The following is a 14582-nucleotide window of genomic DNA, read 5'->3' as shown; positions in this document are numbered from 1 at the left end:
GAACCAAGACCCATGATGCCAAAGGGGTGAGCAGTTAGAGCTACTTAAGCTATGCAGGAAGGAGCTTGTACAGATCTGAGATCAATGCCACCCGTCAGAAGAAAAAGTACAGATATGCATAATGCGTCGCTGTTCAATAGGTATATCTGGTCACAGACAAGGGAATAAAATGAAAGGGATAAATCACAAGGACTCATCCCAACTACCTGGGAGCATGAGGTCCAATATATGCAGCATTTAGATAACCCATGAACATTCCGCAACAGCGATTTCAGGACACTACCGAATTTTTACAATTGCAATCTATTCTAGACAAACTCAACCTACCCATCTTCCTGAAACATTGATTGATGTTCCAAGAACAGAAACAAGCAAGAAACTTACATATTTGCTAATAAAAAGAAAAGGGCTATTATTGTTATTGTCACTCAGTTGCCACACCATCATGATTCGTCCCTTCAGTTTTGGTCTCTGGCATGGTTCCTAGATCTGTCCGAGCTTCTTTCACCTCCTGGAGGATGGATGGATCAGAAGAATCAGTGGTGCCATGTTGAATTACAGTTGCATTCTCATTCTCATTCGTCATTGAAGATGTGGAGCCATCCTTATTTTCCTCCATTCCAGTAGTTTTATTGGACTTCTCGCTCTGAACCATTTCAGCATTCTCATTTGTGGTCAAAGATGATGATCCATCTTCTGCAACAGCAGTAACATTAGCATCCATGGCCTGCAAATCTGGAACAACAGAACTAGAACTACCAGAAGCATTGGTTTGTTCTCCACTGGCTACATCTGAATTCCCAGTGTTTAGGGCAACGTTCGTATTGGTCTCTGATTTCTCTTCTCTCTCTGTTGTGTTGGAGTTTATCTGCTCCAACACATCAGTTTGCAAGTAGTTGTCACCTACGGTAGGTCTTCCACTTTCCTCTGATGCATTTTGATGTTGAGTTGGATCAGTGATTGTCTCGGTTCCATTCTGCAGGGGTGAACTAGGAGTTTTTGCATTATCTGCTGTTAAGCTATCATTTACCTCTATTTGGTTGTTGGATTCTGTTGTTAATGTTGAATTAGAAGTAGAACCATCCTCTGATTGAGCCAAGGTTACATTGGTACCCCTACCTTCAGTGGCTAAAGCATTTGCAGAGAGGTGAGATTCAACTTTTACATCTTCTCCCATCTTAACTTCTGTCACTGTAGCATTTGCAGAGGGGTTAGCGACCACTTTTTCACCTTCTCCCATCTTTGGGCCTGAATCATTCTCATTGGCAGTGACTTCCTCTATACTGTTGGATCTATTTTCTTGCTCTGGCTCAGTGTTTCCCGCATTCTCTACCTGCACTTCCATGTTTGAGCCCCCTGAATCTTCAATTTCTTGGGCATCCCGGACCACGGCACTGGAAGCATCATCACCCTTATAATTTTCCTCTCGTGCCTCCTGAGTAATCCTGTCTCCTCCATCATGATCCTGATCCTCTGATGAACTGTTATCATCATTCTGCCCTTCCCTTTCATTTTCTTTTTCTTCCCTATCCTTCTCTTCTTCATCAATGGAATCTTCAGCATGTTCAGTTTCCTCTTCTTCTCTCTCTTGATCATTTTCATCTATCTCATCATCTCCACCACCTCTTCCTTCTTCTTCAATTTCTTCGGGCTTGATTTCATCCTCTTCTTCAACCTTGTTTTCTTCTTCGGTCTCTTCATCATTTTGTCTCTGAATCTCCGAAGCCGATTCCTCAACATGTGGATTGAGGTCCTTTCTTCCGAGTTTAATGATTTCACGCCCACTTTCTACCTCCTCTGAGATTTTTGCAGTGCTCTCAAATTCCTTTTTCTTATCGTGGGAGTGTTTAACTTGGTAAAGCAACCAAATGCAAACGGCAAGCAATAGACATATCTGGACAGCGTGTTTAACCTTGAATCCCCCTTTGGATCTCTGATTCCTACTTGGTGATTGCCTGAACATGTTTGGTTCAACAGCTCCTCAGCTGATATGTCTACCTGCAAGACCGTTGAACCTATGGGGAAACCTGGTCTCTGCCTGAGCTACATAGCAACAGAAAATGGATAAAAATAAGAAATTTCTCCAGCTTAAGAACAATACCATTTTGACAAAGAGATGCAAAAAGCAAACAGTCAAAAAATGGCATATATTAGGAGAAAAAACCCCAACATTCAAAGATAAGTTAGACCTAGCTCTAACCAAAACAAAACATTAACTTAGTTACACAATAGAACGCATAAATGAAGGGCTGATAATTCCAGAAGATCTGACTCCACCATTGCCCCAAAATATATCCATCAAGAGATATGGGTTCAACATTCCCTGCAACTCCCAACCACCTCTCCAACCCCCACCCCCACCAACAACATGGTGCAGCCCAAAAGAAGAGGAAGAAGAAGGACCCCAATTTACCTACAGCCAGACTGTAATTTCCCAAAAAAAAAAAAAAAACCTAATTAGGCCAACTAATACGAACATTTTCTTTTTGTTTGGGTATAAATTTATTTATTCATCAAAAAAAAAAAAAAAGGGAAAATTTTCCGTATAAGAGGTAAAGTGAAAAGAATATATATACAAACAGCAAAATAAGAAAGCAATAGAGATTGGGAGTAGCCACTGATCCATCTCCCTCACCAGAGATCGGCCAGGACCACACTCCAGAAGACAAAACCCTAAGACACCAATGGACTAAGCTCAGAATCGATCAGCGATCAGTCAAGACAACCCATAAGTTAAAAATCGAAACTTTAATTGACAGACACGAAAAAAATGTGGCAAAGATGACAAGAAGCCAAAAGGAAAACACAGACAATGAGTAACCACGAAGCTGGGTTTCTCAACCAAAACCCTCAAACAGAAAAGAAGAAGCAAGTCTTAATATATGCTGATTCTCGATGCTGAAAGTTGACATTTATATTACAGGAATGAGAGAGAAGAGGAGTACAAGAATACGGAGAGATGAGTTGGAAGCAAATCTCTCGTAGCAGAACTAGTGGAAGAGACAGCAGAGAGGAATTTAAAACATAAAATGAAGATCTAACCAAAACAAAAAACTTTCTTTAAACAAATACATGGGAAAGAAGAGAGAAAAAGGAAACAATGTTTAGATATGAAGGAATGGAAACAAACCTCCACAAAGGAAAGGGGTTCTTCTGGTCCTTAACAGCAATGTCGTCCCTAGAGGAAATGGACTACTACGACTTGTAGTCCTCCACTCCTCCCTGTCCAAGGAGCTGAGAGAACGAGTGACAGAGTTGTTTGAGGGTGTCAATGGTGCTTGTGTGTGCGTGGTCCTGCGTTTAAGAGAGAAATTAGAGATGGGGTGTGGGAGTAGTTCTCCTTTTCCGATCGAGAACTCAAATCGAAGCCTCTCAAACTGTGTGTGACAGTGAAGAGTGATGGAGAAATGGGGTATTGGAGCAGAGGTGGGTGTAAAAAACCAGACCACCCTATTGAACCGATTGAACCAACTTGGCGTAAGGATCAGTCCGGGGGATTGAGGTTTATTTTTCGTTCCGACCGTCTAGGTAATCAGGCCTAGTAAGATAGGGCATGGATTGTTTCTATTCCATCGGTCAGTTTTCGATCCATAATCGGGCTTTAGGTAACTGGACTAATCTGGCTATAATTGGGATTTCAATAGCTAATTGAGCTATAAAAGATTATTAACCGGTAATTATCACACTAAATAGCCCTAAATTGACTAATGGGGCTATATAAGATTATAAGGTGGAAGCAACGTGGTTGGTCCAACTGTAAGGTATGAACGTTATAACTTGGCGGTCAAGTGATCAAAATCATGGTTTTAGAGCATGGTATTGGAATGGGTATTGATCATCCCCAAAATCATTGTGTTATTAGAATGGATTGGTATCAGATAGCTCATATCGGACAGAAATACCCCTGTTTTAACTTGAAAAAGGATTTTTTATTTACTTTTTTACCCTTAGTTTGTTCCGTTCAATCAATATGGTTTCGGCTAGATATTAGGATCGAACACTTGCCAAATCGATATAGATCTTTTGATACAGATGATCGTATACCTATACTTAGAACTATGGTCGATAGCCTCTTGACATTCTTAGGGTAAGACTGCATAATTCTCCCCCCACCCCCAATCTCGTACATGGATGAGTGGTACGACTTTTTTTTTTTAATAAGATTATAAGGTCGATTATCGGTCATTTATAGTGTTTGATCAGTCCATATCGAACGACCATTGATCCATCACTTCACATGTGAATGATGCTTCAACTCAATACGTAAACAACAATTGCCTAACGCAGTTGGTGAGTTGTGGTGTGTAAAACACCCATGCTCACTAAGAGGTCTCAAGGTGGGGCCTCTTGCCTGTTACCTATTTTCCTCCCTACATTAAAAAAAAAAAAAAAAAGAAAAAAGAAAAAAGGCAATACGTTTATTAACCGATTGGTCTGATCTTAAGATTCAACCGGTTGGTTCAACTAGGGATGGACATAGGATGGAGACATGGAGTCCCCCCGTTTTGTGTTGTTAGAGAAAGAAACGTCGCACCGTATGTGGAATTGTCAAACCACATAAATGCCCCTCCAAATTTCTAAATTAACCAATAACTTGGAGCGGAAGATTAATTTTCTCCTCTCCGTGGTTCAACGCTACGGCCTGTCTTCCGAGATTCGAGTTCTAACTTCTAACTCGGCAAGGCCTATCTTTAAACTATTATAACTCTCCAGGTAACGCCGTAATTTAAAATCGTAAACCCCGTTTATCCTTGCTTCTCCTCCTACTGAGACGTTGATACCAATCCAATCAACAACGTTTTGCAGAGGAGCTAACCATGGCCACCAGGCTTCTCTCTTTGAGGCTCCGAGAAATCTGCAGGAAGTGCCCTACCCGCTTCCCAGCTCTCTCCACGGCCGCCGCAGCAGTGGGCAGGCCTGAACCATCGCCTATCCAGCATGAAGTATACGAGGACACTGAGGGAATCTCCATGAAAGGGGTGAAGATCTCCGGAAGACCTCTCTATCTGGATGTGCAAGCCACCTCCCCAGTTGACCCTAGGGTTATGGACGCCATGCTCCCTTTCTATCTCTCCCGCTACGGAAACCCCCACTCTCGTACCCATCTCTACGGCTGGGAGTCTGACCTCGCCGTTGAGGAAGCCAGAGCCCAGGTCGCTGCCCTAATCAACGCTTCCCCCAAAGAGATCGTCTTCACATCGGGTGCCACTGAGTCCAACAACATCTCCGTGAAGGGTCTCATGCATTTCTACAAGGACAAGAAGCGACATGTCATCACCACCCAGACAGAGCACAAGTGCGTCCTCGACTCTTGCCGCCATCTCCAACAGGAGGGCTTCGATGTCACCTACCTTCCAGTGGGCTCCGACGGCATCATCGACCTCGACCGCCTTCGCGCCGCTATCCGTCCCGATACAGGGCTCGTCTCCGTCATGACCGTCAATAACGAGATCGGCGTCATCCAACCTATGGAGGAAATCGGCCAGATTTGCAAAGAACACAATATTCCTTTCCACACCGATGCGGCTCAGGCTCTGGGTAAGATTCCTGTCGACGTAGAGAAGATGAATGTGAGCTTGATGTCGCTGAGCGGTCACAAGATTTACGGACCCAAGGGGGTAGGAGCGCTCTATATGAGGCGGAGGCCGAGAATCAGGGTGGAGCCCCAGATGAACGGCGGTGGCCAAGAGAGAGGGATTCGGAGTGGGACTGTCCCGACCCCATTGGTTGTTGGCATGGGTGCTGCTTGTGAGGTGGCCATGAAGGAGATGGAATACGACCACAAGCGTATTTCTGCCCTGCAGAAACGCCTGCTCGAAGGAATCAAGGCCAAGCTTGATGGTATCGTTGTCAATGGAAGCAGCGAGAGGAGATATGCTGGTAATCTTAATCTGTCCTTCGCTTACGTTGAAGGGGAAAGTTTGCTTATGGGTTTGAAGGAGGTTGCCGTTTCTAGTGGCAGTGCCTGTACGAGCGCCAGCTTAGAGCCGTCTTATGTTCTGAGAGCGTTGGGAGTAGAGGAGGACATGGCTCACACTTCCATTAGGTATGGGATTGGGAGGTTCACTACGGAGGATGAGATTGATCGTGCAGTTGAGCTTACCGTGCGACAGGTGGAGAAGCTAAGGGAGATGAGCCCTCTTTATGAGATGGTTAAGGAAGGGATTGACATTAAGAATATTCAATGGGCGCAGCACTGATCCATCACCTTCAGATTTTAACAAGAGTGGGATACTGTATTGAACTTGGGAAGAGGGGATATATGCGTCTGGTCAAATGTGTAAAAATAAAAATAGACAGAGACTTGCCTGCTGGAGCTGCTTTGAGCATTTGAACTTGCTATAGACTATTATTAGGTTTTCCATCAAGCAATCCTTGTATATGCCTCTTAGAACTCGTTGTGGTAAGTTTTGTTCTCCTAGAAATTTCTATGAGAGGGTATGTGTTTGCAAAATTTGACTTTCTTTGATTCATTACTTTCTATGAGCATTATGTTCGCATTTTGTGTGGCTTAACATGAACTGAATTGTGCCTACTCTGGGGAATTGTTAGTGGTTTGTTTTGCTGAAGTTGTATAGGTATTTTGTTAAGTTTGACAGTTATCTTAGAAACAACATTGGGGAATTATATTTCCTGTAAGCAAACTTTGGATAAAAAATGACACAACTGATTGCAAATTGTTCAGTTAGAGTCAGTATTCAATATGGGAAAATAAATTTTGGGTCAGTTGGATTCTGTACTGTACCTTGGAGACCTTGATGTTTTTTTTAACACAAGAAATGGTATCATATATTGCTAATTTTTATTCGCTCCAAGATAGGTCAGCTGTCCTGATAACCTTATCAGATTCTCTTGCTAATTATTCATGAACAAGGAAGGGGAAAACAAGAAGTTCTCCAGTATGGTTTTAATGAATAATGGTACTTTCTAGAATCAGTTCAAGTTGCCATTTTTATTGGAGAACAATTACATAGATTTCATCCTAGGTATATTACTGTAATTTTAACTGTGAAATGATTCCAAAAAAAAAATAATAATAATTAAATAAAGAGCAACCCAGTGCACGAAGATCCCACGACTGCAGGGTTTAGGAGGGGCAAATGTAAGCGGCCTTATCCTCCTGCGAGAGGCTGTTTCCAAGTTTTGAACTTGTGATCAACATGTTGCAATGGTGCAACTTAATTGTTGTGCCAGCATGTAAATCTTCCTTTTATGGTTGCTATGGAAATAACCCTCCCCACCCCCTCCAAAAAAAAGGGGGGGCTGTGTGTGTGTTTTAAATTCCTCTCATAGAAAGAATGGCCAGTTTGTGTATTTTAGAGAAGCTTTATGGAGTTTTATCAAGTTATAAGACTAATTCCACGATATTTTGAAACGCAAGAAGACAAATCTCATTATGTTTTTCAAGATCTGTTCAGGTATTGCTCACTACCAGATGAAATGGCTTTAAACTCTTGAGGTGGATAGATCCACCTATAGAAATAGTTGGAACACCTTAATTTTGGTTGACTGGGATCATGCTTTCTTTGGTATGCATCAAATGTCATTGAACAAGAACAAATCACTCCTTTTTTTTTTTTTAAATAGATTTTCTATTAGTGTTGCCATATTCTTGAACATTATTTCCTTAGTGTTTCTCCACTTTTTGTTTGACTATATATGCCGTTTTGGTTTTCTTGTGATATAAATGATCATAAAGTTCATTTGAAGCTAGTGTTGGCTCTAACCGTAGTTACTGACCTCTCATTTATGTGAACCCTATTGTGAAAATCATTGGATATGAACTGATAAGTGAAAAGTGATACTTTAGGAAGGAAGATACGGCACTGTCTCGTGTCTGCACATCTGCTTTGTGTAATCCTATGTTATAAATTCTCATGATTCATTTGAAAAATATGTTTTACTTAAATGATTTAACTTCTGTTAAGCTGATACATCCTCTTGTAACGTCATATTAGATTCTCAATGTGGTCAGGTTGATGGGTATGCTCTATATTGTCGAGTCCTATGATTCAAAGTTATATGCGCCCAATGATTGATAGACCCCTGTTGAGTTGCTTTTTAGAAGAATCCTTTGAATCTGTATCAGTTCAGTGATTTGAGTCACAGAATTCTGATTCAGTCGATTCTTATGATATTTTGGATTGCATCCAAGTTCGTGATTGAGTTGACTCAGTGGAAACGTCTCAACTCAGAAATGCAGAAAGCCTTTTTCTTTTTATCTCTTGAACTCTTCTAACACTTGTCTAAGGGTATGAGGCATCCTCTTTGCTTCTTTGACTTCCTATGAGCGATACTTATGGATTTTGGTCTTTTTCTTCTTCACAACCCACAGATTGTGATATCTCCTGTAGTATTTAAAGGAAACCATCCGTTCCCCTTTGTTTTCCTCAGTGACAAAGCAGAGTGTTCTATTATTTTGTTATTTTTTAGGGTGGGGGGTGTGGAGGGAATATTAGTAATTAAAAGTATGTGATTGTTAAGCATATGTGGAGACTCTATGTAATGAGAATCTTGGAACTGTGTTGGAGAGTAGATGTATGATTTCTGAATCTTCACTATGATTTTGATTTAATTTGATGAATTAGATGGATGATTAGTTCTTTTTTTTTTTTTCTATTTTGTAGTTTCCCTGTAATTTTGATTTCAATCCACGATCTCATGGGGATTCTACAACTATCGGTCTGCTCAAAACGTTTAAGGAACACCTGAAGTTGAATTGTTGAAGAGTCATCCTTCTTTTCCATTTTAGCTCAGGTTCCATTCTATTTTGTTGAGTTACGCTATGTCAGATTATGGCATTATGTTGTCCTCCATCTACTTTTTTCGTTTTCCTTTTTCCTTTTCATTTTTCCACCCTCCCTATTTGATTTTCATCCTAGGGGTCTTGGTTGCTTTCAATGATTCCTGCATCTCATATTATTGGAGCCAGTAATTCTGAAGGATTTGTGTATTGCAATGTAATATTTTGGGACAAAGGAATGTGTGAATTTGAATCCCTTTCCATGGCCTTTATTGGTCATGAATTCCAGTGGTAATATTCTGGGAAGTAGGCTTGCTTTAGGTTCCTATCCAACCTCATCTTCTCCTTGCAAGGAGACAGGATGTTAAACTTTGGGATCTAAACTGCTTCACAGAGGTTGTGGAGTGAGAGAGTTCCTTTTATTTGTTCCATCTGTATCTCTAAGTTTGCTTTTGAAGCAAGATTTGATGTTAGGATCATATACAAGCTGTCATAAAATGACATCTTGTTAAGTCAGTTCAGCTTTTACATTCGGAAGTCGGAGTGTCTTTTGCTTTCTAAATGAGAGTATCCTTCTGCCATTCAAAAGAATGTATTTGAACTCACAGATGGCTCTTTTCTTTTCCCAACTAGTGTTGCACTTTTGAAGGTTGCACAATCATATGATAATCTACTGCCTATCTTCTTTTGAAATGCATATTTGTCTAGCTTTGTAGATAGCCAGGCTATGAATCTACTGTGTAGTACCATGCTGGTTCATAATTGATATCACTGGTCTACAAGTTGAACTTTTTTTAACCCTCAATTGAATACTGGAAACTTAAAGTGGAAGCACAAATCATCTGCTAGGCATCTCTGTGTTAATTGAATGAACTCTTCAATCTTGTCTGCAATGATTCCTAATGAACTCAGTGGTATGTTTTTGAGTTCTGTCTTGAACCTTCTTTGGCGTCGGTTGGTGTTTGTAATTAAAATTTTGAGTTGTGCTAGCAAGATTAATTGGGATGGTTCAACTGCGTCACTACTCATAAAGTTTTGATTAAGCAGCTATCCTATCTTCATGCGAGGAGATGTCAATTTGAAAGTGTAAGTATAAATCATATATGCTAGACTCTCTCTCCAGAGAAAGAGTAGATGATTGCAAGGCAGGTCAATAATCTTTCTGGGTCTGCCCCATTGGCCATTGCAGCCAATTGAGGTGTCATGCCGAAGCTTCACTTGTGCCTTCAGGATAGGGAAATCATTGCTTTAGTGGTAAGATCCAATGCCTGATCATATGACTACTGTTTAGAAAATAAGATGTTTGATCCTGGACTGCTAGGCTTGAGTCCCTCTTTCTTTCAGATTTTTGCGTGATCGGATTGCTCTCAGCTGATAATAGTCCAGACCCAGATGTTTGATCCAGATCAGTTAAAAAGTCTTTGCTTCTTCCTAATTCTAATTTCTAGGGTTTAAGCTGATTCCACATCGGTGGATTCCAATCTAAATCAAATGAAAAATTAACAGGGGCTGATCCCACACCATGTCTGGTTTGAGAGAGGCTGGTGGGTCAGCATTATTCCACAACATGTCCAACTACTGGCTCCGTGCAGTGCTTTTTAAGTATATGATACATTGAAGGAGTGATGAGCCAAACGCCTCTGATGCTAGCTAGCACCAGTAACATACAAAGGAAAATGGAGGGGGTACCTCCATTACTATACTCTATATAAGGTTATTAAATGTTGGCGATGTGGATGGAGTTGGGATATGTTTGAACCCCCCGAATTAAAAGAAGTGGATCATGTTGGGGAAAAGTATGTGTGCATAAATTTTGTTGTCATCTGGGTTGCATGAATTTTCCTTTAACTCATCTAGCCAAAGAAATAAAATAATTCATTAAAATACCTTTCGTAATATTATTTGTAGCAGGAAAGTTTCTGCAATCTGAATAGCAGAAAAATTTCATGCATAGAAAAGACCCTGTCACTATATTATTTGATTCCTCTCATGTATGGTGGTGTAAAGCCAAGAGAACAGAACAAAACAACATAAACACCACAGAGATAATGATGATTCTGTAAGCAAAAACTACCAAACTAACCAGACTGACTTCCTCACTTTTGTTTTTTCTAACCTTCTTACTTGAAGATAATTTAGGGCTAAGGTGCATATAAGACTACCCACTACCCACACTTCCACTTTCACCAATTAAGTAGTCAATGCGTGCGTGTGTGTGTGTGAGAGAGAGAGAGAGAGAGAGATGTGGGGCCTCTGGGGAAGAAGGGATGAGGCTTTATAAGGATATTAATATCTTTCAAGGTACTATAGATAGTACTGACAGTACTAATGATGGTACAAGATAGACTCTTTTCCACCAAACAGTAGACAAGACACTTCAAGGAGGGAGTATGGCGTGCTCTCTACCCCGTGTCTTCTAACTCAACCAAACACTCACCCCAAAGCAACCCCTCTCTCTCTCTCTCTCTCTCCACCTTCCTTTGTATGTGTTGTACACGTATACCATATTTGCATGCACTTCTTTAGCCTTTTTAACATCTGGGTACAGAATCTCTGCTTGCATTAATAAAATTTACAGATTCTCTGGTCTACATATCTTCCCCACTTGATGAGTCCCTGTACGAATAAAAAAGGAAGGCCTTTGGGGTGGAGAACGAAGAACCCACCTGCTATTTTATCAGAAGATACACTACAACAATACTAAACATTAAAAAACCATTAAAACAAAATAATATATGTTTTCACTCTTGGAATTTGCAAAAGAGATTAATTACAGAATGGATAATTCCTGATATATGAAGAGTATTTTACTTCATTAATCATGGATTGAAGATCATATCCCCACATTTGCACTTCCAACTCATGGGCTTGTAGTTTGAGTTATCTTCACCTCTGGAGTAGGCTATGGTTGACACTTTGGAGGAAGAATGTCTAGTGTTGCCACTTCTGTGTTGTGGAACTGCTGGAACCTGGACTGCTTCACAGTGTCCACAAGAGCTACACTTGTTCTCACATCTTGGAGGCCTCGAACCAATATGGCTTATCACCACTGCCTTCTCTTCACTACCCATCTATACAACAAACAATCTTAAACCATTAATACCACCAATTCAATCATATTAACCAACAGTACCAAGAGATTAAGAAAGAAATTTATACTTTAGATACCTGATGAGTAACCTCAGCCAGTTTCAAAACTGCTCTACCTGCAGTTCAGAGAAGTTGAGGAAAAGGTTTAGCTGCAAAATTGAACCGTGAGGAACTTAATTTGAAAATTAACTGAAACCCACTTACCTTCTGCCATTAATCTCACTTGGGTCGAGCTTGAAACCAGAAGAATGAAGAAAGAAATGATAAGATAGGGACATCTATGGGTACAAGGGGAGTAATCTTGATTAGAACCCATTTCTGAGACTTTGAGTGAATTAATGAAAGAAGAATGGGAAGGGAGAGTGAGAAAGATTGTGGATGGAGAGATGTTGAGAGTCTTGAGACAAAAGTCACAAAGAAAATGAGAGTTGGAAGGCGATATGGAGGAGCGGTAGAGATTAAATGGTGAAGCAAATAAGAGAAGTATTCACTGAAAAAGGCACTGAAAAGGGAGATTGGGTTCAGTAATTGAATGCCACCAATAACTCACAAAAGACCTCTCTCTCTCTCTCTCTCTCTCTCTCTCTCTCGCTAGAATAGTTAAACTTTAATGAGATGGTGGCACATCAAAGGACAAAAGAGTATTGCAGAAGCCTGAAAAGGAAGAGAGAAAATAACCCCAAATACAGTAGAAGCTGGGCCTCGGTAGATGAGCCCCCCCACCCAATCAACCATGATAATACAAGTAAAGAGAGCAGCAGTAGGCACTAGTACAGATAAGAAGGGTGGTTAAGCCGTGAAGATCGAAAGAATCAATAGAAAGGCCTAAAAAGGCAAGATCGCAAAAACCCAGATCAGAGAGAGAGAGAGGGGTTCTTACAAAAGGACATAAGATCACAGCTGTGAGTATTGGGTTTTCGCTTTCCTACCGCTTCCCATATTTTGCCCTCACCCCTTACATTTGTGTTTTCTTGTGATAGTAGTAGTTCTGAGTACTTCCAACTCAACACGCCAAGTGCCTCTCTCTCTCTCTCTCTCTCTCTCTCTCTCTCTGTACGAGAGGGAATATATTAATTTCCCAAGGAGGATCATTTTGTGAGGAAAATGTCATGAAGAATTACGTGCTTGGATCACCACAAATGGAAGCTGAAAGGTGGTGGGGAGGTGGCAGCTGTTTTACTGCTTATCTGTTACCCCACGCGATCTCATGTGAATTGAGGAAGAGAACAGTTGATGGGAGGACTCAGAGAGAGAGAGAGAGAGAGAGAGAGAATGGTGGAGGTGCAGAGTCTGCAGACCGTTATGGTTATGGGTTCATCTTTTCTCTTTTTCTGGATTACTTACTGGTTAAAGTGGTTACATAAAAATCATGAGATATAGAGAGAGAAAGAGCGTTTGATTCAGTAAATGGTGTACGTATTTAAGATACTACAAAATCAAATGCATCAAGTGTCACTAGTACATAATCAAGAAAGAGTGGACGATTGGCCAAGAGAGAGAGAGAGTGAATGCATTTAATTTTTCTGTCACTAAAAAAGGATTGTGTTTGAAGTTTGAAACTTGTAAAAGAGAGAAAAAAAAAAAGAGTCGGTCTCTGTTTGATACTGCCATGAAAATCTCTTGGTTTCTTGATCATCATCATCATGAACTGCAATCATTAATTAAGAAATAAGAAAGAAATTAAATGAAGTTTTGTCAGATCTTCACTACTCCCATTCGGCTCTTAATTTCCAGTTTCTTATGCGTGTTCTTTTGGTGTATAGGAGATGATAAAAGGACGAATCTCTCTCTTCAGTCCCCCTCCTTCTTGATTCCAGTTCTACTGTCTTTCTTTCTTCTCTTTTCTATCGGAACAGATCTTATTCACAAAAAAAGATCCATGAAAATAACCCCTCTCTCTCTCTCTCTCTCTCTCTCACACGCGTAAACACAAACAAAAATAAAGGACAGAGTGGGGGAGAGACGAAGTAATCGATGGCTTCATCCCTCAAAAAGTTTAAGAGGATTTGGGAGGATTTCCTCTAAGGTATCATCCTACAGTGCATTTGGGTTGAAATCGTCTGCAATTTCGATCTCGTATAATTCCGTGAAATACCACCTTCAGGGGGTGACACGTGTATTGATACCAATGCAATGGTCCAGATCTGGTACAACTAATAAAACCTTAAATCAGTGAAGAGTTATTTAAATCAGATCTGGACCATTGCATTATCATCAATACACGTGTCACCCCCTGAAGGTGGTATTTTACGGAATTATACGAGATCAGAATTGCAGACGATTTTTTTCTTCTTTTATGAGATCCACAAATTGGTTTCTTCTTATCAAACCCAAAAACATGTCTTGGTCTCTTTTAGGAACTGTAAATTGTAATATGGATTCTACCAAAAATAGTAATATGAATTTCAAGCACCCAAATGAGTTGTTCACATTTCGAGCCCAAGAAAAGGGCAAAAAAACAGGAAATAAAATAAAATAAAAATCTTCAAAGGCAATCTACACTGTTTAGTCTTAATAGCAAAAACAGTGTTAATTTTAGATGAAACCCTAGAAATTTGCGTCGAAAAGAAGTAAAGATTTCTCATAATGTGTGATTTTTTTTTGAAGTTTTTTATTCAATAAACTTGTGGCTTCTTTCACAAGAAATATGTTTCATTGATTTTTTGCCATTTATTATTTAAAACAAAGAAAAATAATGACAAAAAATAAAGTTCAAATCTTCAAACATCAAACATGTGAATTAACAAAA

At 40.1% G+C, this 14582-nt stretch overlaps 3 protein-coding genes across 4 annotated transcripts; 1 reads left to right on the top strand and 2 right to left on the bottom strand.

Annotated features, from left to right (window-relative positions):
* Window positions 1-97: 97 nt before the first annotated feature.
* On the bottom strand, window positions 98-3404 carry LOC122073188 (cilia- and flagella-associated protein 251-like). Of its 2 annotated transcripts, none has more exons than XM_042637725.1 (2): window positions 3131-3404; window positions 98-2043 (listed from the first exon to the last, which is right to left on the bottom strand). In XM_042637725.1, the coding sequence occupies exon 2, from the start codon at window positions 1961-1963 to the stop codon at window positions 425-427; it is 1539 nt and encodes a 512-aa protein (XP_042493659.1). In that variant the 5' UTR covers window positions 1964-2043; window positions 3131-3404; the 3' UTR covers window positions 98-424. The 2 variants fall into 2 exon arrangements, with proteins under 2 accessions (XP_042493659.1, XP_042493660.1); XM_042637726.1 differs by having other exon boundaries at window positions 98-2038.
* A 1223-nt stretch (window positions 3405-4627) lies between these two features.
* On the top strand, window positions 4628-6454 carry LOC122073189 (cysteine desulfurase, mitochondrial-like). The gene has a single exon (XM_042637727.1). The coding sequence runs from the start codon at window positions 4818-4820 to the stop codon at window positions 6198-6200; it is 1383 nt and encodes a 460-aa protein (XP_042493661.1). The 5' UTR covers window positions 4628-4817; the 3' UTR covers window positions 6201-6454.
* A 4830-nt stretch (window positions 6455-11284) lies between these two features.
* On the bottom strand, window positions 11285-13573 carry LOC122073535 (EPIDERMAL PATTERNING FACTOR-like protein 2). Its single transcript, XM_042638127.1, has 3 exons — window positions 12038-13573; window positions 11912-11949; window positions 11285-11814 (listed from the first exon to the last, which is right to left on the bottom strand). Exons 1-3 carry the CDS (start codon window positions 12147-12149, stop codon window positions 11563-11565), a joined length of 402 nt encoding a protein of 133 aa, XP_042494061.1. The 5' UTR covers window positions 12150-13573; the 3' UTR covers window positions 11285-11562.
* Window positions 13574-14582: the final 1009 nt, after the last annotated feature.

The sequence above is a fragment of the Macadamia integrifolia genome, chromosome 3, assembly GCF_013358625.1.
Source record: "Macadamia integrifolia cultivar HAES 741 chromosome 3, SCU_Mint_v3, whole genome shotgun sequence".
In the NCBI taxonomy this organism is placed as follows: domain Eukaryota; kingdom Viridiplantae; phylum Streptophyta; class Magnoliopsida; order Proteales; family Proteaceae; genus Macadamia; species Macadamia integrifolia.
Note: the sequence above shows the minus strand (reverse complement) of the source record. Positions and strands in the feature narration are given on the sequence as shown.